This window comes from Pseudopipra pipra, chromosome 7 (genome assembly GCF_036250125.1).
Source record: "Pseudopipra pipra isolate bDixPip1 chromosome 7, bDixPip1.hap1, whole genome shotgun sequence".
Lineage (NCBI taxonomy): Eukaryota > Metazoa > Chordata > Aves > Passeriformes > Pipridae > Pseudopipra > Pseudopipra pipra.
In genome coordinates, this window is record NC_087555.1 from 29,769,751 (window position 1) to 29,796,185 (window position 26,435).

Below are 26,435 nucleotides of genomic sequence, written 5' to 3' on the forward strand. Positions count from 1 at the left end.
AACCAGTGAGGGATTCATTAAAGCATTAGACAGTTAAATGTCCTGGCCAAAACATGCATAGCCAGTAATTTATCAATTCAGTCTCTCTTCCTGTTTCCAAGTCATAGACAAACATACACTGTAGTGCCCACCAGTTCATTCATAAGTTGTGTCTATTCAGCAAATGTTTAGAGCAAAGACCGTTCAGTCCTTAAATGCTCATGAACTCACTGCTGCAAGTACTCTGTCATCCTCTCTTGGGCTGCACAAGTGATCTACAGTCCTTAAGGGTCTGCTCCCTGACTGGATGACAATGGATTGAATGATTTACTGGATCCTGAATTCTCTGAGTATCTAGAAAAAACAGCTAAAAGGGTGGAGAGGCTGTCACATCCAGCTGAACTTTTTCACGCCTGTCTTCCCCAAGCATATTATGTTCTTGATGTTAGTGGTGAAGCCCTGGCTTTCAAATAGCCCAGTTTCTCTCTGACTTCATTGACAGCCCACTTTACATTCACTTCTCTCATCATCTTAACAGAGAGAGGATATTTATACGTGCAGAGATGATTCTTTATGGAAAGGTGTGGATCCTAGGCAGTCCATTTACTTTCATTAAGTCACCAAAGTCCAATAGAATGTCAAGGTTTTCAAGAAGTAAAATGCAAATGCTTTTCTATGCCTAAAAAATACAAGGGGTACTTGCTCTCCAATAAATGTTTGAGAGCGAATGCTGGTTTGCGTCCAAACAAGATGATTTTAGATTGCCAAATGCATAATGTCCTTGCATAATGCATAGTGCACAAGCCTGGCAGCAGGATCAGTTGATCATTTCATTTTAACTCACCAGTTTTAAAATGGACTTTGATGTTCTCTGGAATAATGGGTGATGCTGGACTCCAGACTGTGCTCTTAATCATGTGGGGCCATCTGAATTAAAACTGTGTTCCTATGAAAGTTGCAGGAGTAAGCAAAAAAAGGATGAACATGGTTAGCTGGATCCCTAGCAATAACTGACTGGATCTTGAGTCATCTCAGCAGGGGACTGTGTAGAAAGAGCCCTCTGGGAAAGAAGGGGAAAGTTCCAAATGTTCTGGAAAACTTCTGCAGTTTTTCCAGTGCCTCCACGAGCCACTGAGAGTATTTTCAGGATCCGCAGCACGAAAGACTCAGCTTTGTCTGAGGCCACTGCATAATTTCCAGGATGTGTTGGTTTATTTACCTCATTCCTACTATTCTACCAACATAGAAGATACATTTGTGAGCCCTGTAGAGTGGAACATCTGCATCCACCTAGGCTGTGACACTAATTTAATATTTATTGGTTTCAATCAGTCTTTACAAAAGCTGTATAGGGAGCAACTACCATGCAGGCAAACAGAATTAATTCCAGCTTCAGGAAAGTATTTAAGCATGTGTTTTTCTTTAAGTATGTGCTAAGTCTCTTGACTTAGGTAGGATTTAAACACATCCAAAGCATTCTTCTATAATAGGGATTGTTTCCTGAAGGATCCACTGGGTCTGGACTGATCTCTGCCTTGATTCAACCTTTGTACTCCCCCCCCCCATAATCTATTAGAAGAGAAGAATGATTTATCAGCAGCCTTAAAGCAGATAAATTTTATCCCAAACAGTAGAGATCCCTGTGGGTAAGAAGAACTGCTAGATCATTCTGTCCAGGGTCTGTTTTATACCCAGGTATCCCCATGCTCTGGCCCATTAGCACAAAACATTTAGATTTGAAATGTCATTGGTCATAGACTTTTACTGAACATGCTCCTCCTGTTTAGATTGTAGATAACTGAATTGCTGTGCTCTGGATGTGTTTCAGGTCTGCAGTGTATTAGAGAGTTTGGAGCAAGAATACAGACGGGATGAAGACTGGTGTGGAGGTCGAGATAAACTTGGACCAGCAGCTGAGATAGACCATGTCATCCCTCTGATCAGCAAACATCTGGAACAGAAGGAGGCTTTTCTCAAGGTCTTGTTTTAGTTCTTTAATAAATCAGGAAAACTCTTCATTAAGTAGACAGGTTAGAGCAGTGTTAGAGCAGGTAAGTTTGAGAGGAGGTTCTGAAGTGTAATTCCAGTTCAGCTACTGGCTGGCTGTATAAATCCCAGGCCAGTTTTACTTTGTTATAGCAGGGGTAATAAGCATTATCATCAGTGCCTATTTCAGAGAGATGTCACCAGGACTGTTTGGGTGGTATTTGCATTGCACTTGCAGAATGCTTCTTGTTGTGCTGGTTCGAAGTTAGAATTCTCAAAATTGCATTATAAATGACAGCTATTACTCATTATTTTGGTGTTGGCTTATACAAACCATCCAGCATTTCAAATTGTGTCCTCCAAGCCAATAACTGAAGAACTAATAACAACTGAAGCAACTGTGTCTCTGCAAGGCAGCACTAGGACAGAGACAGAGATTTCTTCCTGCCTTCCAGGTGCTGCTTTGTAAGAACTGTGCAGCTGACAGGCTGACAAGTGAACTGTCAGCCAGCCTTTCACCTTCCACTAAAACTGATACACAGCATGAAACTACGCTTGCTGTCCAGGCTTAAGAAATTATGCCTCTACATTGTACATTTTTTGAAACAATTAGTACTTTTCTTGAGAGATGGGTTAGGTTTGGTTAGACTGAAAATGTGTGAGGTACCAGTTCTTTACAACCAGTTGTTTTATTATTGTCATTAATTCCCTTAATGTATAAAATGAGCCATTATATTGAAAATTACTTATACTGTAATACATTTATGAGGCTGTTAGTTTATTAGCTGAGTTTATTGACTCTTAGCTGAAGGTCTCATCCTCCCAGATGAAAGAGAACTTCTCCCTGCAAAATAAGCAGAGAACTCCCTTGGGTGCCTTTTGCTTTCTTTGCTCATCCTTACTGATTCTTTTTGGTGGGGGCTGTTTTTCTTAGGCCTGTACACTGGCCCGAAGGAACGCCGAGGTATTCCTGAAGTACATCCACAGGAACAATGTCAGCATGCCTGGAGTAGCAAGCCATACCAGAGGGCCTGAGCAGCAAGTGAAAGGTTGGTGCATTGGTGCAGTGACAGCACTGAAGGTTTTGTTTGCTTCCCCCTCTGCTGTCTGCTCATCCCAAAGTCTGTGCACATGCTGAGAAGGCACCCTAAGTTTTGCCATATACCATCACTAAATGATGCCTGTGCCTGACACCTTTAGAAGGGATCCCTCCTGTGCCAGGCGGGAGTTCTTACACAGAACTGGCTGCTGCAGGTGGTAATGGGGGAAATAGGAAAGGTGTCTGAAGCACAGGCTTCTCTTGTCAGAAGAGTTTGTGGAAGGGACACTGCACCAGCCCCCATCATGCAGGTTGTTAGCTGAGATCATCAGACACTATTTTGCCTTAATATCTAAAAATGCATAAACTAATAAGCATATATCAAATACACAGTCTGGATGCATCCTGTTGCTGCTGAGCACTGGAAAATAATGAACCCCAAACTTGTTTGTCCGTAGGATGGATCTCCTATTATTTTGTCCCTGGAATTCTGTTTGATGTCCTATTACATCTAACAATCACCAGCAAAAGTACCCACCTGCACTTATTTTCCTTTGGTCAAAAAATCAGCATTTACAATCAGATGATACATCTGAAATGTCTGAAATTCTTCTATTCTTCTATTTAATTAATCAGTTGTTAATCTGTGGCAAGAAATGCTGTGAAGTACAGATAGGAATGAACAAAATAATTCTGCAGAAATAAAGCATTTTTGATATTACTGGCTTCCTTAGAAGCTGCAGAAAGCTACAGGTTAAAAGCAGTGCAGTCATTATATATGTGGAAGGGATAGGAACTTTGGTTATAAACAGAAGATGAAATTGGTGCTACTGAAGAGGTTATTTTCCTTTCTCTCAATACCAGTCCTTCAGTGTCAAGATGACTTTGTTCACCCACTGCTGTGTCAAATGCTTGGCATTGTTATGGACATTTGTTCCTTACAGTTGAAAATCATGGGAAAGCTAATCAAGCCCTGACTCAGCAAGACCTTAAATGTGCACCTGATATAAGCTTGTGAGTGTTCCTCGTTGAGCTTGTTTGAAATGATTTGCTTATGTAAAAATCAGCTTGTATACCAGTCCCTTTCTAAGCCAAATACGTCGTTTTTGTGCCTGGTGACTCTATCCACAGAAAATGTTTGAAGTGGACACTTCAGTTTAGAATAAAAGCATCATCTATTAGGATATTTATTGTGCTTCCAATGCAAAGTTATTAATACGGAGTAAAAATTAATTTTATTCAGAAGAAACCATTGATGCAGAGACCTGATCTAGAACACCTACGACAAGCTCCAAGTTGCCTTTGTCACTCAGATCAAGTTCTCAATGTCCTCAGCAGGGACTAGGCTAGGTTTTGCAATTAACTTCAGTATTACAAATTTTTTGACCGTAGTCAGTGTCACACTTGCACATGGGGAGGGATACATCCAAATCTGTTTGCCACCTGTGTTGATACATAAGCAGTAAATATAAATATATTCAGAAAGGTCTTAGAGTGGGAGAGGTTAATAAGAGGTGCAGTAAATGACCCTGAGTCACTGTAAGGGGTTGAGAACCTGCCTCAGCGTGCGAATAGACCAGAGTGCAGATGCTGTCCGGGCTGTCTGTGCCCGAGCCCCCTCTGGGGACTGCTCTGCTGTGGGGCAGAGGCAGGGGCTGCGTCACCTGAGCTCCATCCATAGCCATGGATGACACATGACTCAGCTCAGTTTAAATAGAAAAACTCAAGTTTAACTAAGGTTTGTGTTAGCCATGTAGTATAAATCTCTTGCACTCTCTCCATGTTGTCTTTTGGTTAAACCCGTGGTGCTTTTTCAAGAGTTAAATGACACCCATTTATCAAGCTGATACAGTCTGTCTGTGCTCTTTTGAAGCGGTTTTGAAGGAGAACATAGGTGTCCTAGACTCAAAGGAGTAGCAGATCTCCTGCAAATCTCCTCCTAAATCTGGGTGTCTGTCCCATCCCCACCACATAGAAAGCAGTTTAGAGGACCAATGCCAGACCTCAGCCCAAAATCACAGCCCAGGAGTAGCTGCATGGGGAGCAGACAGAGGGTCTCCAGGCAGCATAGCTGTAAAGAAATCTTACCAAACCAGGGGCTCAGGTCTGAATTAAATTCAGTCATGACCAGAGCTCTAATGGCAGAATAGGCTTTGGTGCCAATTGCTGGGTAGCCTCTGGCCAGAGCAACAGATGAGGCAGTAAAAGAACAACTTCTCCAATGTCAGCTGGTACCTGACTCCTGAAATAAGTAACACAAGAGAACAAAAGGACTAGAAATCATATAACCTGCTGTATTTACTGGAGTAAATCCCAAACTTTATCCTAGCATCTTTTCCTTTACCGGATAATCCTCCTGCAAACTCTACTTTCTTTGTGGTGGTTTTTTGAGTGTGTGATTTGTTTAGTTTGTTGTTGTTGGTTTGGTTTTAAAGCAGCCCCTTTGAATCAATGCTCGTTTTTAAGAAGTACATTATTGGGCACTCTTGCTCTCGGGAATGTGTGCATTTGGCAGAGTGATTAAATTCAGCTTTTTATGGCTTATTTCTGTATGCACTCAAAGAATCACTAGTCATGCAGGTGTTTTCCTTTGCCCTATAGCCATTCTGAGCGAGCTGTTGCAGAGGGAGAACCGGGTCCTTCACTTCTGGACCCTGAAGAAGCGGCGATTAGATCAGTGCCAACAATATGTTGTCTTTGAGCGCAGTGCCAAGCAGGTAGTGTAAAAACCCCACTTTGCCTTTCTGTCCTGGCAGCGTGTAAATATGTCCTGTATCTATGTAGTGCCTCTGTGTGGGGTTCCTGTTGCAATCTCAAGTTGTATTTAAACATATTTAAACACTGTAACTTTTGAAAATGTGACAAATAGAGATTTTTTTTAAATACAACTAAAGATAATACCAAAACTGAACAACAGAACTCAGTATTTTTGCTACCTTTGATTAATTTCTGTATTTGTTCATTTTTTTGAAAATAAATATAAGAGCAAACTTGTTTTATGGAGCTATTACTGAATGAGAAAACTATCTGTGTGAAGATTTATCCCTACACTCCTTTTTGTCCTAGGTAGAATTCCCTACACTCCTTTTTGTCCTAGAAAACATAGAGTATCCTTTCCCACCTGCTTTCATTACCTTTTTCTTTATGCATACTCCTAGAAAGTATTTTAGTATACACAGTTTTAAGTCCCAATGGGTTTGCTATCCTTTATTTGACAGGTTTGGGGTTTTTTTTGCCAGAGCATTAGTTCTTGAAATACAAAGACTATTTGTTTTGTTTTTCCTTTGGTTGTTTCTGATGTTCACAGGCCTTAGACTGGATCCAAGAAACAGGCGAATATTACCTCTCTACTCACAACTCCACAGGGGAATCAGCAGAAGAAACTCAGGAACTCCTGAAGGAATATGGGGAATTCAGAGTACCTGCCAAGGTAAACAGTGATTTTAATCTAATCATGCCATCTACTTCAGTCTGTACTTATGGTTCTGTTTCAATGCCTCAAATCTCTAGTAATATTCTCTTGATTTTATATTTTCCTTCTAACATTCCCAGCCCAGAAGATAAACATCTTTTGAGAACTGTGATCTTTCATTTTTAGTAAGACACAGACATAAAATGGAGGTTTTTTCCACCTTGGTCAGTACTGGTTACAGAGAATTTTTATTCTGATCATAAGGAAGAGAAAGTTCATTTGTATACAGAGCAGCCTAATGAGACATACCCTAATTCCATCATCAGACAATCATTCCAGAATGGTATACAGCACATAATTGTTCTGAACACATCCAAGGTCATGTTGGATTCCTGGCCTCTTTCTTCTGTCATTGGGACTACAATTTGCTTCACTTATTCCAGCTGTGTTGCTCACAGATGATCATTTATCTCATTAGAAATAATCTGCTGATCCCAACAAAGTACTTGAACTAGATGAGTTTTAAAACTCTGGGGTGAACATTTTTGAATAGAAAACTGCATTACCAAGAATCTATTCATTTATATGGAGCAATTCTGGGAAATCTGGTGGGGTTTACAGAGGAATGGTGATTGGATCTGCTTCAGGCAAATTAATTCAAACCATAAGTAATTTGTAGACAGTGAATCCATGGGGGTATTAACAGTCACTGATAAGGATGTAAATTGCAAAGTCAGACTGCAGGAAGACCATGGCTTTGGTATTATGTAGCTGTATTTCACTGTGTCCTGAAATTGATCTTCTGTAATCCTTAAATTCCTCATTAGGCTGTCCATGCTTCCATGGGTTTGATTCACAGGCTTTGTGGTGTTCTTGTCTCCTTCTTTTCGCTTAGCTTGCATGTTTCTGAAAGTGTTAGACAATTAGCAGTGGATGGAAGTTAATTTTATCAGACAGGACAGGTACAACACTCTTTTAACTACTTCTGAACTCTAACCACCCATAATTAGTCCACCTGAAATTATATTCCAGTTCATAATTTCCATAATTTAATTTTTATCAGAATAATCCACATTCATCCTGAAGTTTCAAAACTATTTCAGCTCTCAACTTAGCCTCGGATTGATTTTTATACCTTGTTCCTATTAACCATTACTGGCTGCTCCTTACAGTGACACATCTAGTCTTGCTCCCTAGGGCTGTCATAAATCACTTTCCTACTGCTGACCTAGGACATTTTCACTGCCATGTGCAATCTGGTAAATGCATGTCATTTCCAGACTGATGCTATACTCAAATTAAGCTGTAACTGAAAGCCTTCCTGATACAAATAACTTTCTGGCCAAACCAATTATTTGGAATGCAAAAACACCAGTAGCCTTTGGGAATGAAACACACTTTAAATATGACAGGAAATCAGATTTTTACATCTCCATACCTACCCTTGCTTAGATACTCAGTTTGTTAGGATGACCTCTGATTCAGCTGTTAATTTATTATGGTGGTGAAATTTCTTGAATTTAGTTTTGGGTTTGAAATCTGCTAGATATTTTTGGTGTGACATGCATTTGTGGCCAAATCACTGATGACAAGTACCTGACAGCATACCTTGCTTTAGGCATGGTGGAAAGTCCTCCCCATCTGAAAAGAAACTTGCCAGTACCTCACTTCCCGGGATAGACTTGGAATTGGAGCTAAAGTTTATAACTAGGTTCCTTGTGCCAGTTTTGCACAAAGTTCCTCAACATGGAAAACCATCGTAACTATGGGACATTGAGAGCATAAGTGGAATAGAAAAGACCTCTGGAAGGTTTGGGGGCTCAATGTATCTTTTGGAGTTCAGGCATCTTTTAGCTGGTAATGTTCTAACTGGAACTAAAATACTGATGGAGGCTTTTATAGTAGACCATGAATTTGGATTTAAATTCTGTTTGGTTTTGAAACAAAGTAGTACTGACTCAAAATCACTTCTTGGGCTAATAAGTGTATTAATGACCTGCCTACACAGATCTGCAGAATGACCCAGGTATAGACTCAGAGTAATTTGGTGTATTTTATGAGGCATGATTTTTTAATCCTGTCTTCTGCTCCAAGGCTCACAAAAAAATAAGCTTTTGGTTATAGGAAGGAGGCATGTCTAACTTCCAGCATGTCTTCCTTGTCTGTATGTGCATGGTTTCAAAATCTTGACTTTTTCTATTTTCTGCAGCTTCATAAGTGTCCTTATAAAAATGTCTTTAAGTTTTACTGGGCAAAGTTTTTAAGTGTCTGATTCCATATAAGATGAAGCACAGACAACCTTTAATGACGTATAAAAAAATTGCGAGCTGCTTTTGATTGCTGTGTAAATTAAAAGCAAAGGAAATAATTCAACATAATCAAGGACCTTCTTTTGGGCAGCAAACAAAGGAGAAAGTGAAGCTCCTCATCCAGCTGGCCGACAGCTTTGTAGAAAAAGGACATATACACGCCACTGAAATTAGGAAGTGGGTCACCACCGTTGACAAACGCTACCGGGACTTCTCTCTCAGGATGGGGAAATACCGCTACTCCCTGGAAAAAGCCCTTGGAATCAATACAGAGGTACAGTAAGACCATGTCCTCCTGGGGTTTTATACCAAAGCTGAAAGTCATAGGGGAAGGTGAAGGCTATGGTATGAATGGTGCAGGTTTTCGTGTACCCATTAGAAACACTTAAAGCTCAGCCAGCCTACCCAGCCAAGCTCAGAACTGCTCCTGAAGAGAAAACTTCTTGCTGTCGCAGATCAATGATATGAAGAGGAGGCATATGGAGATCAGAAAGACTTTCTAAACAAATGTTTGCACTATTTTCCAGGAGACCGTAACAGCTCTTGGGAAGGAGGGGAAGCACATTATTTGAGTAAAAGTCTATGTTAATTTTAGTATAAACCATAAATCCTGATCCTGCACCATTATTTTGAGTTTAACTCAAATTTTGCCTGTAAGTTTCCATTCTCTCATCCTTTAACTAACATAAAAATTTGATCCTCAGCCTCACCTCTGAGCTATTTTAGGTGACACAGAGCACACAAGAGAAACAAAAAATAGAACCTCTTGCTCTTCCCTGCCCGTAGTATTAAGGGGGAGTGTCAGAAACAGAAATGTGTAAAAACCTTTCAGAAAACGATTCTTCAAAATTAAGTGTCAGAAAGAGGAATAAATTCCCTCACACCCTCAGATGCTTTAAATGTACTGTTCCTTGCAGGGTCTGTGGTTTACACAGAGTTACTAACCACAGCCTGGAAAGGTATTTTCATGGTAAACGACCACTGAAAGTTGGGATTGTCTCTGCAAGGTTCTCTACTTTATCAGGCTATTATTTAGGAAGTCCCACACGAGGCAACTAATTTAGATATGAAAGAGTAAGGTAAAATATAGACATTTTTCATTGATACCTATTCCTAGATAGGAGTAACAGTGAAGACTACAGTGAATATCATAGTTGTCATTTTTAAGATGTCTCCCTCACCTTCTTCTCCTTCTCACGGTAGTTCTACTTCTCTCGGAGTTTCCTTCTTTTTGAGATGATCTTACTTTTGTCCCTTCTTACCCATTTGATCTCATGAACATGCTGCACTTTGCTCAACAATAGGATTGCAATGAATTTAAAATTTGTACTTTTTTTTTTCCTAGGATAACAAAGACCTAGAACTAGATATTATTCCAGCAAGTCTTTCAGACCGGGAGGTAAAGCTGAGAGATGCAAATCATGAAGTCAATGAAGAAAAAAGGAAGTCGGCCAGAAAGAAAGAGTATGTCCCAAATGCTCACAGCCTGCCATGGCACATTATCTGATAAAGAGCGATGCTACAGTATTTGCATGACCAGAACTGACAGACACTCCTGTAATTCCTTCCAGTTGCAGAGCTATTGAGATAACTCTGCAGATGTAGGATGGAAGTTGTAACTTGTAGGACAGAGAATTTCAGAAGATACACGTTGAATTTCTTTTGGGTTTAATCAGTAGTTACTTTTGGAAAGGGAAAGCAGTGAGTCAAGCACTTGGATTAACCCTGATATCCTTCTGGCTTTATGTGAAAAGTAAAACGAACAGGAAAAAATAAAAACATCTTTAGATGTCTAAGTATTATTTTAACTTCAGTGACGACTGGAGGAGTTAACAGGGTTTCAGTGACACTTGAAGTTTAGGTTCAAATTTCAGTCAGTATAGAACTGAGAGACCTGGAAATAGTTCATACTAGAGGAAATACTTGAAGAGTGCTTGTTGTACTTAAATCTAAATCCAATATATTTTCAAAGTATTTTGTCTTGATTTTTGTGTAAGAATATTTGGAAAGTATTTGTATATATAGTCCTTCTCAGCCCTCTGAAATCGTCACTATAGTGCCTGACTTTGATAAGAAACCATTTCTGCTTTAGGAAATGTCATTACTCTTGGTCTGCCTGTGGCATATTTTCAAAACATTGGACACTTCAACTTTGAGATGCCCAGCCTCAGGCACTACAGATGCCATTGATTGGTTTCCCAGCATTTGGATTTTTTCTGGTCATATACCAAGCTCTTGAAGAGCCTTCAAAGTAGTGATGTTTCCCAAAATCCATCTGTATTGCCACTGAAGGTCAAGTTTTAGGGTGGCTTACCACTGACTGTTAGCAAAGGTGCAAGTGTTTTTGGTGAATTTCAAGTCCTTACTCTTGGGGAAAAAAAATTTGAGAATCAGTTGATTATTAAGGATGGGCACGTAGACAGTAAATCCCAACTCGGGGCTGCAGAAATGCAACTTAATAAGATTTTATGCAGAAAAGATATTTAGAAAATAAAAGCCCTGCAAGAGACTGGGATATGAAGTGGTTTTTCAGTCATGGAGCTGAAAGGTGCAAAGTAAGGCAGCTGAAGGTCTAGGGTGGAAATGCCTGTATTTACTAAGACAACAGGAGGATGTTTTTTCTGTTCACTGTACAAATGCTTATAATGCCCCAAACACCTAAAATACTTTATTTTTTTTCAGATTCATTATGGCTGAGCTGCTTCAGACAGAAAAAGCTTATGTCAGGGATTTACATGAATGTTTAGAGGTAAGTTACAGCCCGGGACTTCCCCAGTATTCCCTGGGAGCACGTGTTATCCTTTGCAGTGGTGATGTTCACTTTACCGCACAGGCTGATCTTGGCAGGGCTCTGTGTGAAGGTACCACCATTGGTGGTTTGCTGCAGACCCACGTCCTGCTAGGAGTGGGAGCTGGGTGGGCAGCAATGGGAGCTTGTCTCCCACTGGTAGGACTGTACCCTGTTCTCTCCACTCTTGGCTGTGTCTGCACCTCCACAAACACCTCAGTGTGCCTTGATTGGCCAAGCTTGTTGGTTTATTTTTCTTTTTTTAATGGATTCATGTAGCATTTTTGTAAGAATTCTAATCTATTCCTTAGAATACTCTTATGATAGAGAAAGATCCAGATTTGCACACTCAAATACCTGGCCTAGCTGTACAGCAGGGTGTTCCTGAAAGGATCAGTGATATTCAAGGCAACAAAAAGAGTGTATTTCAGTGAAATCTTTCAGCTTTCTTATTCCTGCAGTCAGAAAGAGATTTTTATGTATCTAAGGATCCTGAAGTGGCAAATCTGGCCTATCTTTCAGCTGTTTCTACCTGCAGTATTTGAACACCATCAGGTGGACAGCAAAGACTGGTGTTGTTGACTTGTTTCTGCTTTTTCCTCAGAAAACTTCTAAGTGTCAGCACTTTGAATTTCTCTGGAGACCTTTCTGTAACACTGGAAAATTTGGGTTTTCTTAGCTTCTTTGTTTAATCTCAAAGTACATAGTACCCTTGTCAGACTGTGCCCTTGGCAATAAACCAGGGAGATCTATTTTTTTCACTGCATTTATTCTAAGCATTTCTGGTGCCTTCCAGACTTACCTTTGGGAAATGACAAGTGGAGTGGAAGAAATACCAGCTGGGATCCTCAATAAAGAACACATCATCTTTGGCAATATTCAGGAGATATATGACTTTCATAACAAGTAGGTTTTTCTAACAGTTTCCTAACAGTTCTGTTAATGTTTAATGACTAAGGAAACCAAAGGCACGTATAGGCATTTGTGTATTTCTGCAGTGTCTGCAGAGAACACCTACAGTACAAGGCACACAGGAGTGTAAAGTAATTCATCCAGATTTGTAAAATAATGTTTGATTTCTTGTCTTTTTTCTTTTACAAAAATGATTTGCAACTTCGCCTTCAGCTGATTAACAACAATATTAAAGTCATAGGATACCAATGCTTCGCCATCCTATACATGCTTTCCATCTCACAGCACTAGATCTAGTCTGGACTCTTGCCTGTCAAAAATATGATCCTGGAAAACATGAAGGGAAAAAAATGAAATTGATGGCATGAGCTGGGTTAATAAGTAGCTTTCCTGCTACTTCTTGGAGACTTTCTGTATTTAATCTGTAACTAACAGTACTCCATTTTATTAAGATAAGTCTGCATACCACATCAGCTTAGAGGGCATTGTTTCCATGCTATAATGTGAATGCAACTGCAGTTATAAACTTAACATTTAGGGGCGCTGAGTCCCACAAGTTCAATCTGAATTCCAAATCTGTCTTTAGGTTACACGTCAAAATGTAAATGGTTTTGAAAACAAATCAGAAAATCCTTCCCTGGTCAAGTTATGGGAGATCTTAAGTGCTTCAGCCAGACAAATGTACTATCACATACACATAAATATGGTCCAGCAGAGCCTGCCATACGCATGCTTCTGTGCAAGTAGCTTCAAAGCATAGCAGGAGAGCAGATATAAACTACATATTGCATTAAGATTGACTTCCAGCCCCAAAAAATTCCCTGTCATAGAGGCGAAGTCTCCTCCCATTTAAAACTACGTTAGGATCACCCAATTGCCAGCCCACTTGCCCTCACTCTGTAGTGCTATATTTTTGTTTTGATGACCCTGACTGATGCCATCAAATTGCTCTCCTTTTTGACTTTCCTCTGTTCCCAGCTGCCATCCCTTCAACCCTCAGTCATGCCCCACAGCTCCTCGCTGCTGTCATTTCTCCTTTCTCTGACACCTCCTCCTTCAGCCTGCTGCTTCTGCATAATCTTTTTTCCTCTAAAACTTGTAGCAATACTAAAATAAATTTCCCCTCTGTCACCTCCACCAGTGTCCGCCACAGCCTTCTCCTTTGGCTGGTGATGTTAAAGCATCTTCCAGACTGATTCAGAATCCGTGTCCAAAGAAGGACAACAAAGCTGGTGAAGGGTCCAGAAAACGTGTCTTAGGAGGAGCAGCTGAAGAAACTGGGGTTGTTTAGTCTGGAGGAGAAGAGACTCGGGGGGGACTTCATTGTTCTCTACAACTACCTGAAAGGAGGTTGTAGGAAGGTGGGGGTCGATCTCTTCTGCTGTATGTCAGGTGAAACGATGAGAGAAAATGGCCTTAAGTTGTGCCAGGGGAAGTTCAGGTGAGGCATTAGAAAAAAAAAAATCACTGAATGAGTAGTCAGGCATTGAAATAAGTTGCCAGGGGAGGTGGTGGAATCACCATCTCTGGAAGTGTTCAAGAGGTGTCTGGATGTGGCACTTGGGGATATGGCTTAGGGGTGATTATGGTGCTGTTGGGTCAACGGTCAGACTGGATGATCTTGAAAGTCTCTTCCAATCCTGATGATTTTGTCAGCTGGGGAAACAGCATATTCACTGGCTGCTTCTTCTGCAGCCTCTGTTCCACATTTCTCTTTCCTCCCAGGCATTGGACAGGGCTCTGTCTGCAAACAGAGATGTCACTTGTGGTACAAGTTGTTGGGAGAAAGTTGATTAAAAAATTTGTATTTTGGGAGTGTACTACTTACCTATGAATGTTGAGTTTTTTCGAATTGTTGTCCTTTGTCCAGTGTGCTGAGTTCAGTGATGGACAGCTGGCAGCCTTGGGCTTCTCTTTTTGTTCTTCCTCTGAACCACTACACAACAACTCTTCGAAGATTCATGTTCTTGATTATCGCTTTGCAGCCCTGGACACACTGACTCTCTGCTAGGGATTGCCATCTTTTCCTTTCTAGAGGAGTCAGGCATGACTGTACTCAAAACCAAAGCACACCTTGGCAAGAGACACTTTTTGCACTGGCAGGATGCTTGATTAGCCTCATAATCAAGATACAAGTACTGATCATTAGTACTGATTAACTCATTGGTCATTCTGCATCTCCTGGGTATTTGAGTGTAACTAATTACTGGTGTCTTCCTCTTTCAGCATTTTTTTAAAAGAGCTAGAGAAATATGAACAACTGCCTGAGGACGTGGGCCACTGCTTCGTCACCTGGGTAATGAGGCTGCTTCTTCTCATTATTTATTCACATTAATTCCTGCAGCACAGATGGAAACAAGCTGGGAATAGGTGCAAGGGTTATGTCCTTGGTGATATGTGAGATGGGGAGCTAGTCTAGAACTACAACTGCTTTGTCCTTCTCCTGTCTCTGGATGAAAGGTTCCTCCCATAACTCCTCTCCTGAATAGTGTGAAGGCTTTCAGAGCCTCTGTCCTTGTCCTGCACGGACCAGCACAGCTTCTGCCTCTGCTGGTTTCTGTTTAACAGGAATTGATCAAACAAAACCTGTGTTTAGGGGTTACATTCATTTCCCTGTGAAAGGCCATAGGAGGACAGACATTAAAAATCTTAATATGCCTTCCCTAAAGAATTTTAGTCATGCCAAGAGAACTTTACAAAGGCATGAATAACATGTGTTATCAATGTTTTTCTCCAGAAATTAATGTCAAATTTCTGAGCCACCGTGCTCTCTCATTCCATTACCCAATGCCAGGATGATTTCCAATAAGACTTTGAAATCTTGATGCTAAGAATCTCTGTGGGCGTAGGAAGCTCTGGGATTTGGCTACAGTGATTTATCTGTATGAAAGCTATTCTCTTTTCAAAATATTTACCAGTCAAGCCAGCCATCTTCCTGTTTACTTTGATGGTTTTATTCATATTTCAAAGCTAGGAATTAGTGTTTTAAGAGTAATGATGGAATAATTTCACTTATCAAAAAACTGAGCATGTTTGGATGATTTCAAATGGGCTTTTAATTTAAAAACATGTCACAACTATTGATGAAATGGATTCAGGAATATTGTTTACAAATAAGAGGTTACATATTTAGGAAAAATGGATGCATTTATATGCAAAATGTGCATCATTCTGTGCAAAATCTTCATGGTACTTTTAAGACACTACAGCATCATCTCAGCAATAGTGAATGTCCAGAGCTGTGTGTATGGTTACAGACATACATGCAATTGCTTGCCCAATTGCATGGTCCTGTTGTTTAGATACCTGGAATAAAAAAATGCAATAGTAATAAAAGGAAGCCATCCTCCTCTTTTATTTGCCTGCCTCTTCTTGAGACCAGAGTACAGCAATATGAGGTGGGAGTGCACAATTGCTTTTTATTTCCTCTTAAAAGTAAATAAATTAGGAAATAAAATGCAAAACACTCCTAGCACAACATAAAATTTGAGCCACTTAAGTATGAGCCAAGGTAGGAAAGGCATCTCTAGGCCAGGTGTCACAATTTTCAAGTAAATAATGTTGGCTCAAGCTAGTTTAAGCCAGGTGAGTCTCTTGCCCATAGTTTCTACACTGGCTTTATCTTCAAGTAGGTGAGTCAACACTTCATGGTTTTGAGACCTGCAGACTCTTGGATACAATCTGTGTAACATCATTACAGCTCTTAGAAATTACTTTATATCTGGATTAAAGTTTTAGGCTTTCTCTCTGTTATACTTGTTAAAGAAAGCCTCTCATGGCCCTCAGAACTGCTCAGGTAAGGTATGAACTTTAAAATCTTCTGTTCTTAATTTACAATTCTCGTGTTCCTTGATGGGGAGTGGGTGTGTGAGAGGGTGTTGTCACCTTTATTTATCCTCGTAAGCCTTAATAAAAGACTGCGGGAACAGAGAAATAGCTGATCTTGCATTTCCCTTGATGTTTGTTTTCACAGGCAGATAAATTTCAGATGTATGTCACCTACTGCAAAAACAAGCCTGACTCCAACCAGCTCATCCTGGAACATGCAGGGACTTTCTTTGATGTAAGCAGCCATTGCCATTTTCCTTCCATACACCTAGTGTAGCTGAAACACCTCCTTTACATCTGAGCAGTGGGTTCATTTCTGTGCCTTGGTATTGGGGTTTTCATTCCACTGCAAATATCACATGCTGTGAAAACTGAGAGGCTGTGGTGTGATGTCTGATCTTCATCAGTGTGGCAAGGTGTTTTGAATTCTTATGGGAACTTTTATGCTTTTTTCAGACCAAATCCTTTCTAAAAATCTGGTTTAGATGTACTCTCTATTTCTGGGTTTAGTGGTAAGGCAGATTCTATTATGTTTTATGATCTGAAATCCCTCAGTCCAAAACAAGATTCTGTCTTCCTGTTCAGCAAATTTTACCCAGCCTATTACGGATTTGCTTCATCATGCTGGTAAGAAACTCCATTGACTGCAATTAGACTATGTTCCTAACAAGCACTACACCTGGTGAGAAACATTTTTAGGCTCCAATCCCAATTTTGTAGGCTGAGAAAATTGTTAAAGTTTTTGAGTATGTTTAAACTAAGCTCTTCCTCTTATTTTTGGAACCTTATCCATTCTGCCATATTTGTCTGCTACCTTATACTTTTAATTAGTTGCCTCTCTGAAAAAAAACAGTGCTAAGACCTCTTTCCCAAAGCACTGAAAATCTGTTTGCAAATGTAACCACTCAGCAGGATCCAAGCTGTGATGTGGTTGGCAGCTGACATAAATCAGCTCCTCTGGGGTCTGTATGTGCCAATGGTTGTAGCATTTCAATCACACTCGACAATGAAAGGTCTCAAATGAGCCAGAAGAAAAGTGATGAACAACTTTTTCATTTGCCTTGGTTTTTGCCTTGTTATCAAATGGTCCAAAAGCAGAATGGAACTGAAAGGAATTTTCCAGGAGGTGGCGCTTGAGCCTGTTGAATGGTTTATACTGGTCGGTGGCTCGTGGAGGGTTGTGAGCTGCCCTAGGTGTCCATCAGTGCTTTTTGCACAAGTAAAACTGTTTTCTCTGCTAAGCTTTTCCACTCCAGCCCTCTATATGGGCTGGAAACCTCAATGATGTTGCTTAGTAGTGAATATTCCTGTGTCATCCTCTGCTGTTTTGCAAGGGGAGATGTTTGCTTTTCATTGGTGCTGGGCTATACCCAGTGACACCTGTGCAAAAAGAGAAAGATGACTATGCCCCCCAAAAATCCCCAAGGAGTCACTCAATCTGAGTGACTAAAGTAATGCAAAGTACCTGTAGATCCTTCTTATCTTGATCTTGGAGAGGCAGTGTTTCAGTGACAGCACAGGACAGTCTGGTGCAAGGAATACAGAGGAAATGGCTGGTTCTTTTGTTCCAGGCAGAACTTGGAATTTCCCAAAACACCCTGATGATGAGAGTGAGTTATTTTGAATAACACCCTTAGTAAGAAGTTTGCTTGAAGATCAGAAGTATACAACCCCTCAAATTGCATAAACTGTCATAGAAAGACACCTTTGAGTTGAAAACAAGCACTCCCAGTAACCTGCTTGAACTGTGGAAAACTTGCAGCTTCAGGGCTCACTGCAAGGATTAGCTAATTAGGAGAAGGAGCAAAGACAAGTGACATATCTTATTGGAAACCATGAACTACTAGTGTTGCTATGAGAGGTGGGATGTTCTAAGGGTACAAGTGAAGCCATGTATGTAGATAAAAGCAGTTTCTTTTACTAGACCAGCTGAGGCAGGTGGAAAACTATGCACTAACTCTCAATTATGAAACTTGCCTAGTTTATCTTTAATGAAGGATTAAGACTACTGTCTTCCCTCCCTACAGGTCATGCTCTGTTTATAAAATTCAGAAGTTGTTGGTATGGTTATATGAGCTGAAAATTGCATAGGGAATGAAACTAATGTGCTTATTCTGATATAACTGCAGTAGACATTAATTTGGTTCTTTTGCTTTTTGTATTTGTCTTGTTCATTATCTGAGAATTTCTTAAAACTTTATTCAGTAGTTTCAAAGATAAATGATGCCTACCATGTTTAGCAATTTTTAATATTTGTAATACTATAAACTTCAGGCTAGCAAGGTATTATTTTTTATTGCCAACATACGTTAGCTCTCGAGTTGGTGGAAATCAGCATGTTATTGAGGGGATCAAGTTGATTTTAGTGTCTGTTATTTGAGCAAGCTTTGGTCCTTGGGAAGAGTTTGGTTCAGTAACCGACATGCTTCTGCTATTTTAATTATTTTTTTCTTTAAATCTTGGAAAAGATGATATTCAAGAAGCTTCAGGGCACTTTTGACTTGCATGACCAGCATGGAACATGCTCCTTGACTTTGGTAGCACTGCAGAGCATTGTGTTTATGCATGGGTGGTAGTTCTTGAACAGTTTCTCCACTGATCTGGAGTGTCCCTTAGGAAATGAGCAGAAGCACAACCAGGGTCTCAGCTTCTGCTTACTAATATTTTTTCTGAAATTGCTCATCAGATTTGTGTCATGCATCACAAAACCTAAATGTCTCATGAGAGTTTTAGTGCTGAAACAGTCTACTTACCAAGTCTTTGGTCTGTACATCCAGTTCAGGATGCAGTTTGTCCTCCTACCAACCAACTGTACACAATTAGATGACATCTAAATTTGTGAATCTCTTTAGACATTTGATACAAAATCTAGGCACCTAGTCACTACTTCATGGCAAATTCAGCAGTCCTGATGGTATGACATTATATTTAAGTATTCCTGTCTCAATGTTGTCCATCCAAGGACTTCTGAGGGTCCTGTGCTGCCCTACGCAGAGGATAGTTTTGGTGTTTGTCTGGGATTCTGTCATTGCCTCAAGACTACACGTTGATCCTGCTCTGCAGCTCATCTGGTTTGCAATACACAAGTACCAGCACACAGTGCCTGTCAGATATCTTCATTTTTTCCAGGCCTTTGGGACATTTTACCACCCAAGGAACAACTAAAATTGTGTTTGGTAGTGAGCCATGGTGATGGACTATAACGTGAGCCAAGCTTGCTTTAAACAAGAAACAGGGCAAAGTAGAGAGCACAGAGCCTGTGGTCAGCTTGCTTCTGAAACCTGGCAGCTGCTGCAAAGCTCAGACACCTCTGTGCTCCCTGTCCCCAGAGGTGTGTGAGACATGTCTGCACTGCTGGGCTCTACCCTGCACAGACCTTTCACACTTCCATCTTCACCCACAGTAAGTCCAGATCTCTCCAGATGTTACAAAGCCAACCCAAGACACACTCCAGCAGGCTGTCTTCTTACTCCCACGCTTCAGGGACCAGAGGGAGGAGCTGCAGGGAGAATGTCCCTTCCCAGCAGTGTACTTGTCTGATTACCATGTAGCAGTGCTGTTGCTACAGCAGGGACACTTCACCAATCCACTGTGTCTCCACACAGTCTGACCAGACAGAGTAAGGAATGCCCAAAGGGGAGGCATCTTACTGAGAGATGCCCTGCTGTTCAGAGAGCTGTCAGGAAGGAGTAGTGCTAACTTGGTTACTTGGATCCTACAAAAACAAGTGTACTTTGCCAGCTCCAGGAAGTTCACAGACGTGGCTGAGGTCTTGCTGGCTCCTGCAGTTATGAATTGAGTCCCAGCCATGTGCTCTGCAGGCTCAGTTCCTGTGTGAAGCCAGCCATGACTCAGCTTCATGCAAACTCCATTAACCCCCAAACAGAGCCCCTTCCCTTTTGGGTCTTGTTCATGGCACCAGAGATATTTTTTTAAAAAACTCATCTGCTTAGAAAAAAAAAGGCACATGGTGTGAAAAGTGGGTATTTTTGCATCCCATCATACAGATAAACATTGAGGCTAAAAAGAAGCAGTAACCTCCCTAGTACTCAGCAGAAAATCAGACTGTATACAGAAAGAAAATCTCTGTTCTTGGCAGCTCTTTCCCCTTCCTTTTCTGTACCTTCTTCCCTTTACAGTCTCAAATTTACCCTTCAGCATCTGGAGATAAGTCCCGTTCCCCTTCCTCACCTGCTCCCTTAGGAACTGTGGATTTCCTGATGTCCAGGAGCAAGGGGAGGTATGCCCAGGGCTTGGTGGAGACAGAAGGGTTTCCAACCTGTTCTATTGCAGCAGAAAATCTGCCTCTGTAGGGAATGAGTTTGAGGTCTTTTAGATGGCTAAATATGTGCATTAGGGTGCTGTAGGATTTTCAGGAGCTCCTAACTTGCCCTGGAATCTGTTGGAGGGAGGCAGCTGAGCCCTTTGCAGACCTCACCAAGTGCCTGTCTGTAATGTCTGCAGAAATTCATGAGCACATCACACTGATCAACCCAGACATTTTGGTTGAGGTTCAGATGGCGAAACAGAAGTATTCAGTGCTGTCACAGGTATCATAAAGGTATCTCCTGGGACCCACATGCCACCTCAGAATAGCATGGGTCTGTCAGCACTGTGTCAGACCTGTTACTCACATGGGGATATTTCAGCTACCCAGGGCTCTCAGATGGTACTAGATGACTATGTTTAGACAGCTAAATTACACCCTACGCATGCAATTTAATTTAATGTCACTTCATTTTAATTGAATGTTAAGACTCTGCTTTCAGCCTTCATAGCTAGGGGAAACCAGATGACACGACAGGTAAGTTATATTTAAATCGAAGCCTGTGCAGTTTTATTCAGCAGAGCCTCAGCTTGACTTGCAGAGGGACCCTGCAGTTTAAGTGGCCCTAGAGGGGCTCTGCAGTTTATTGCCAACCTCTGAAACCACACTTTAAGCATGGGAGCTTAAAGAAAGTTAAACCTAAATGTAGAAATGCAGGGATCCAGAGCTAAAATTAGCTAAAATTAGTTATGGGTGGTTCTGTCTGGCAGGGGGTTAATAGTTTTCCATGACTGACTGCTGTTTTTATCTGTTCTAGGAAATTCAGCAAAGACACGGTCTGGCCAACTCCATCTCTTCTTATTTAATCAAGCCTGTCCAGAGGATCACAAAATACCAACTCCTACTGAAGGTACCTTAGTGAGCTGCACAAATCAGCTCATGCAGAGCAGTTCAGAGGTGTAATGAGTTACCTTGTGCTTAAGGGAGCTGCTTCATGACCCCTAAGCAGCTGCTGCTGAGCTGCTACTCCTACTTCCCAGGCCTGGGCATGACAACAAACTGTGAAATCAGGTTGGGTGTTTTAAAGGAACAGACTCTTATAAAGAAAGAAAAACCAAACCAAAACCAAACAAACCAGTAAAAAACCTTTTCAACTGGCTTTCGTTTTTGTTTCTTTTGCATCCAAGTGGATTTCATCCTCAAAAGCAACAAATGGGAAAAGAAAGTTGAAGGGATGACAGAACTGTTTATTTTACTTCTTGCCAAGTTTCTGATGTAGTATTTTGATTAAAGGCTTCAATGATGGTAGCAATGAATTTCGGGAAATTTCACTGACTCTTGACTGAGACTCCTTCATTGGCACTGGATTCTGTTTGAGAGCTAACATGTTCATGTTTGAAGAATCAGGGAAAAGTTCCAAGGACTTCCAAGTGAAACATTAACATTTCCCACTTAAAAAAAAAAGCAAACTTTGTTGTTTTTTGTAAATTGGTTACAGGTTTTTCTAGTATCTTGTGCATAAGTTAATTTTAGATCTTACTTAACCAGCCATTGCTCACTTTAAACTAGTAAGCCAGAGAAGAAAAAATTCTGTGGGTTAAGGGAAAAAACAGATTCTGTCTTTGAAAACCTAGGATCAGATATGATACTTCTCTTTAAAGTTTCCTCTGTATATACCAAAGGAGTGATATGCTGTACTAGGAAGGTACTTGCTACGTTCAACACACTGACAAATCCGTGCTTTGTACCTGTTTACTGAAACAACACTCAGGTTTACCATAGCCTAGTGAGTGCTGTGGGACAGCAAACCTGCACTGCATAACCCATCTGCTGGTGGGAAGGCTAAAGCACCCCTTTGGTCTCTCCTCAGATGAATCTTTCCTGAAAGGCCCTCCCTGCCCTGGAGTGCTCACCAGCACTGCAGGATCAGGCAGGAATCCTGCCACCCACCTGGCACAGCTGGATGGAGTGGTGGCTGCAACATGAGCAAAAGTCCCCAGAAATCTTCCAAATGCACAGTCTCATTTGAGAGCACCTTGCTTTATCTTGTTTTATAGTCATTTCTGTTTGATCCCCCCTATTTGTGAGCATCCACAGTGGGGTTTGCTATAGTTCAGCTTTCTCCTATCACTGGTAGTGAAGCAGTTGCATGTACCAAGAAACACAGTCAGACACAAAGCCAGCATGTTGGTCAGAGTTTGTTTATGGGTGTTTCTGCATTGCTTCTTAGGAACTGCTGACCTGCTGCGAGGAGGGCAAAGGGGAGCTCAAAGATGGTCTGGAAGTGATGCTCAGTGTCCCAAAGAAGGCCAACGACGCAATGCACGTCAGCATGCTGGAAGGTAGCAGATGGGCAGGTGGCCAGGGCAGGGGAGGGACCCACAGATAAATGAAGCCTGCTTGTAACTTGTGTGCAAAGTTAGTAGAGTTTGACTGTACCAGTACTGTTGTTTGATCATAATTTTCAGGTACCTTCTGGCTCCTTTCTGATATTTTTCCACAAGTCTTGGAAGAATAAAGCTGGCTAGGAAGTTTTGGGGGGTTATTTTTTTATCTCTTATGTGTGTGTGTATATGTACATACACGTGTATGTACGTATATGTGTACAATGTATGTATATATATATTTAGTTAAAACATTCTTTCTTAATGAAAAAAAAATCCTCCTGAAACAGTATCAGTTAAGCTGCTGGCAGTCGTAACAATTATTGGATCAAAACATTTCTAAATACTGTTTCAACATTTCAAAAGTTCTGGTTTTCTGAGTCAAAACAGCTTGTGTTTCAAAATGTTAGCATAATTATGCCAAAGATGTAAAAAATATTATTTAAAAAAATTAAAATTACAGGAAAAATTTGATTGGCATAAAGTCTTTTATTGGCTTTTTGATGTGTGGAGTATATCTAAACCTTAAAAATTTTATTCTGGACACAGGTACTTTATTTTCTCAAACGTTTTCTTGGCCTGAGAAAATAATTTCCAACCTGGCCTGAGTCAGAACCAAGAAACAAGCAGAGTACTAAAACAGGTGAAACAAAGGAAACTGTGCCAGTAGCTAGGCAGCACATTAAGACCAAGTGATTAAAATTGCAGGAGAGCAAATTGACCCAGCGTAGACAGAAGCACTATGAAGATGGTTTTAACTGTGGTGTCTGGTGAAAAGCAAGGGTTCCCAACATAAGATCTGGATATTCTGTCCTCATGAGATGATCAGCACCACACAATAATGAAGAAGCAGGAATGACTTTGTTAGGGTAGCCAAGCATTTTAGAGAGTTGTCTTCTGAATAAGACAGTACTCCTGAATATTTGGAGCAGGGACCAGGGCTGCTTGCTGCTCTCCAGAGCTGTCTGACAGAGCCAACCAGACTGTGCTGGTGGTGGAGCAGTCCCCAGCTCTGGAGAGAAGTGTGACCCATGAGCTGCCGAGAGCAGCTGCTGAGACAGGAACTTGATGGCACCTTGCACTGCGGACTCCCTTTTCTCCAGTTAAGTGGAGGGAGGGAGGGAGGGAGTCCTGTGATCCTCAGCCATGTGAAGGTGTTTGACAGGCAGCATGAAAGATGGGAAACTCCTCCTGGAAAACTTGTTTCAGACACCATACCACTTCGCTCTCATAGATGTAGCTCCCCCATGCCACTGCTCTTGGTTGACATGCTTGAAAGCATCATGGTAGAGTGGGGCACTTCTACCCACCACACACTACATTTCTCTGAATTTGTATTGACATGCATAAGATTTCTTGCAATGCAGTTCTGTGTACAGTAACCACAACTGAAACCTTCATAATGTTTGTTTTTAAGTAATTCCTACTACAGTTTAGCAGCAGTCTCATTTAGCACATATGATATATTTGGCGAAATACTTACGTCATTGCAGTAGGGGAAAAAAAAAAGGGAAAAAGAAAAATATTTTCACTGGGGCAATGGGTGCCAATAAAGTCCTTTCAGGATATGTGTAAAAAAAGAAAAAGACTGTTTTATTTCAAGTCCTTACTGCTCTGGTGTTTCTGGGAATTGCTGGTCCTAAGAATAAACAAAAGCCAATCTGTTTTGTGGTTTTAGGGTTTGATGAGAACCTGGACGTCCAGGGAGAGCTGATTCTTCAGGATTCCTTCCAAGTGTGGGATCCCAAGTCTCTCATTCGGAAAGGCCGTGAGAGGCATTTGTTTCTCTTTGAAATCTCTTTGGTGTTTAGCAAAGAGATCAAAGATTCTTCAGGACACACAAAATATGTTTACAAGAACAAGTTACTGGTAGGTGTGGCTGCAAAGAAAACATTCTGGGTGTTGTGTTTCTTGTAGGTAGAGGTGGAGTTTGGTAGATGGCTCTCAAGTCCCCATGCTGGGTTTGGGATATTAATGCCACCTGGAAGGGCTGGCTCTCAGTCCTGCAGGGCTTACCTGGAAGTCAGCTTGCAGCGAATCTGGAGAGTTTTAAGATAGTGAGATGTGAAGGATGGGTGGGAAATGCAAGCAGGATCACTCAAGCCATTCAATTCCCTGCCATCCCCAGTGGTCTTCTGTCTCTTCTATCTATGTGTAGCAAAGCAGAGATAAGATCTCATTCCCTTACCCATCCCAGCCACCCCACTTCTTCCTACAAGTCCAAAGTTTTCTGGACTCATGAAGCTTCATATATATGAAATCTCTCATCATCTTTCCTTCACACTAGACCTCAGAACTGGGAGTGACTGAACATGTTGAAGGAGATCCCTGCAAATTTGCTTTGTGGTCTGGACGAACACCATCCTCAGACAATAAAACAGTGCTGAAAGTAAGTCTTTTCTGTTTGTTTTCTTTGCCTTTAGAGCTTCTAGTTCAGGCCTTGGGAACACTACATGAGAGGACAGTTTCTTCCTTCCTCATATTCCCTTGGCTTCTGTGTCTGTCAGTGGGGTCATGCCAGCATCAGGAGCACTTCAGCTCTAAGGCTCCAGTTGGAATTGGAAATGTGGTTGTGCAGCCTTGCTGGAATTGCATCTCCTCTTGCAGCCTGGGTTGAGTAGTTGCACACTGACACAGGGCACGTCTCAGGGTGTTTGGCTGAGAGGTGTAATTCTCTTAGTCCTTTGCCATTGGGCATATCAACAGTCACCCATTCCTCAAACCTCCAGAGCTGACAGCCTTTTCTGTCAAGTGAGTTTCTAATGAAGAATTCATCTTATGGTTGTTTTGTCTGGGGAAATCCCATTTGTGCACTGATAACCTATTTCCCCTCTACAGACCATGCTGTGTTGCTTAGCATTAAATATATTTATCCAGAGCTTAGCTGCTTTGCTACTGCTTGCCAAATAGGTCTGGTAAAAATGCTCTCAGTTCTCTGGGGGCTACCAGAGAACTACTGGGTAATCCAGTACAGGAGAGAGGACAAACAGGTAATCATGCATTTTCATCAGCCAACCACGATTCTTCTACATAGGAGGTGACATCCTGAGAACATGATAAAGTCTCTGTCTTTCTGCCTTCTGGAACTTTAGGCATCCAGTATTGAAACAAAACAGGAATGGATCAAAAATATCCGGGAAGTTATTCAAGAAAGGATTATTCATCTGAAGGGAGCTCTGAAAGAGCCAATTCAGCTCCCCAAGACACCAGCAAAGCAGCGAAACAACAGTAGAAGGTAACCTCAACCATTCCCTATAACATGAAATCATTAGTGTTTTCTCAACCCACAGCAGTGCAGTGTTTGTGGGCTTTTTCCTATAGTCAAAACAGTTTTCATTGTCTTTTCTTTTTATATGTTGTCTTGGCAAACGTAGCTAGAAAGCTTTTCTATGTGCAAAGATCTTTTATTGTACTACACTCCAAAGTATTAGAGAGAAACAAACAGTAAACATTCTTCCGAGTCCAAGGTTATGTTTCTTTCCTAAAGTAGATTTTACTTCTTCACATTTGAATAAAACCAGAATTTTTTCC

The 26,435-nt window shown here is 41.1% G+C and overlaps 1 protein-coding gene across 9 annotated transcripts in view; it reads left to right on the forward strand.

Annotated features, from left to right (window-relative positions):
* The window catches only part of KALRN (kalirin RhoGEF kinase), a 507,433-nt gene that overhangs the window by 343,189 nt on the left and 137,809 nt on the right, over window positions 1–26,435 (forward strand). For all 9 annotated transcript variants that reach the window (XM_064661424.1, XM_064661428.1, XM_064661425.1 and 6 more), the window contains exons 19-33: window positions 1,808–1,957; window positions 2,900–3,014; window positions 5,606–5,721; window positions 6,312–6,434; window positions 8,817–8,999; window positions 10,071–10,189; window positions 11,408–11,474; window positions 12,310–12,419; window positions 14,652–14,721; window positions 16,399–16,488; window positions 21,338–21,430; window positions 22,751–22,862; window positions 24,583–24,773; window positions 25,192–25,293; window positions 25,997–26,139. In XM_064661424.1, coding sequence (XP_064517494.1) covers window positions 1,808–1,957; window positions 2,900–3,014; window positions 5,606–5,721; window positions 6,312–6,434; window positions 8,817–8,999; window positions 10,071–10,189; window positions 11,408–11,474; window positions 12,310–12,419; window positions 14,652–14,721; window positions 16,399–16,488; window positions 21,338–21,430; window positions 22,751–22,862; window positions 24,583–24,773; window positions 25,192–25,293; window positions 25,997–26,139 — 1,784 coding nt within the window. The remainder of the gene's footprint in view (window positions 1–1,807; window positions 1,958–2,899; window positions 3,015–5,605; window positions 5,722–6,311; window positions 6,435–8,816; window positions 9,000–10,070; window positions 10,190–11,407; window positions 11,475–12,309; window positions 12,420–14,651; window positions 14,722–16,398; window positions 16,489–21,337; window positions 21,431–22,750; window positions 22,863–24,582; window positions 24,774–25,191; window positions 25,294–25,996; window positions 26,140–26,435) is intronic.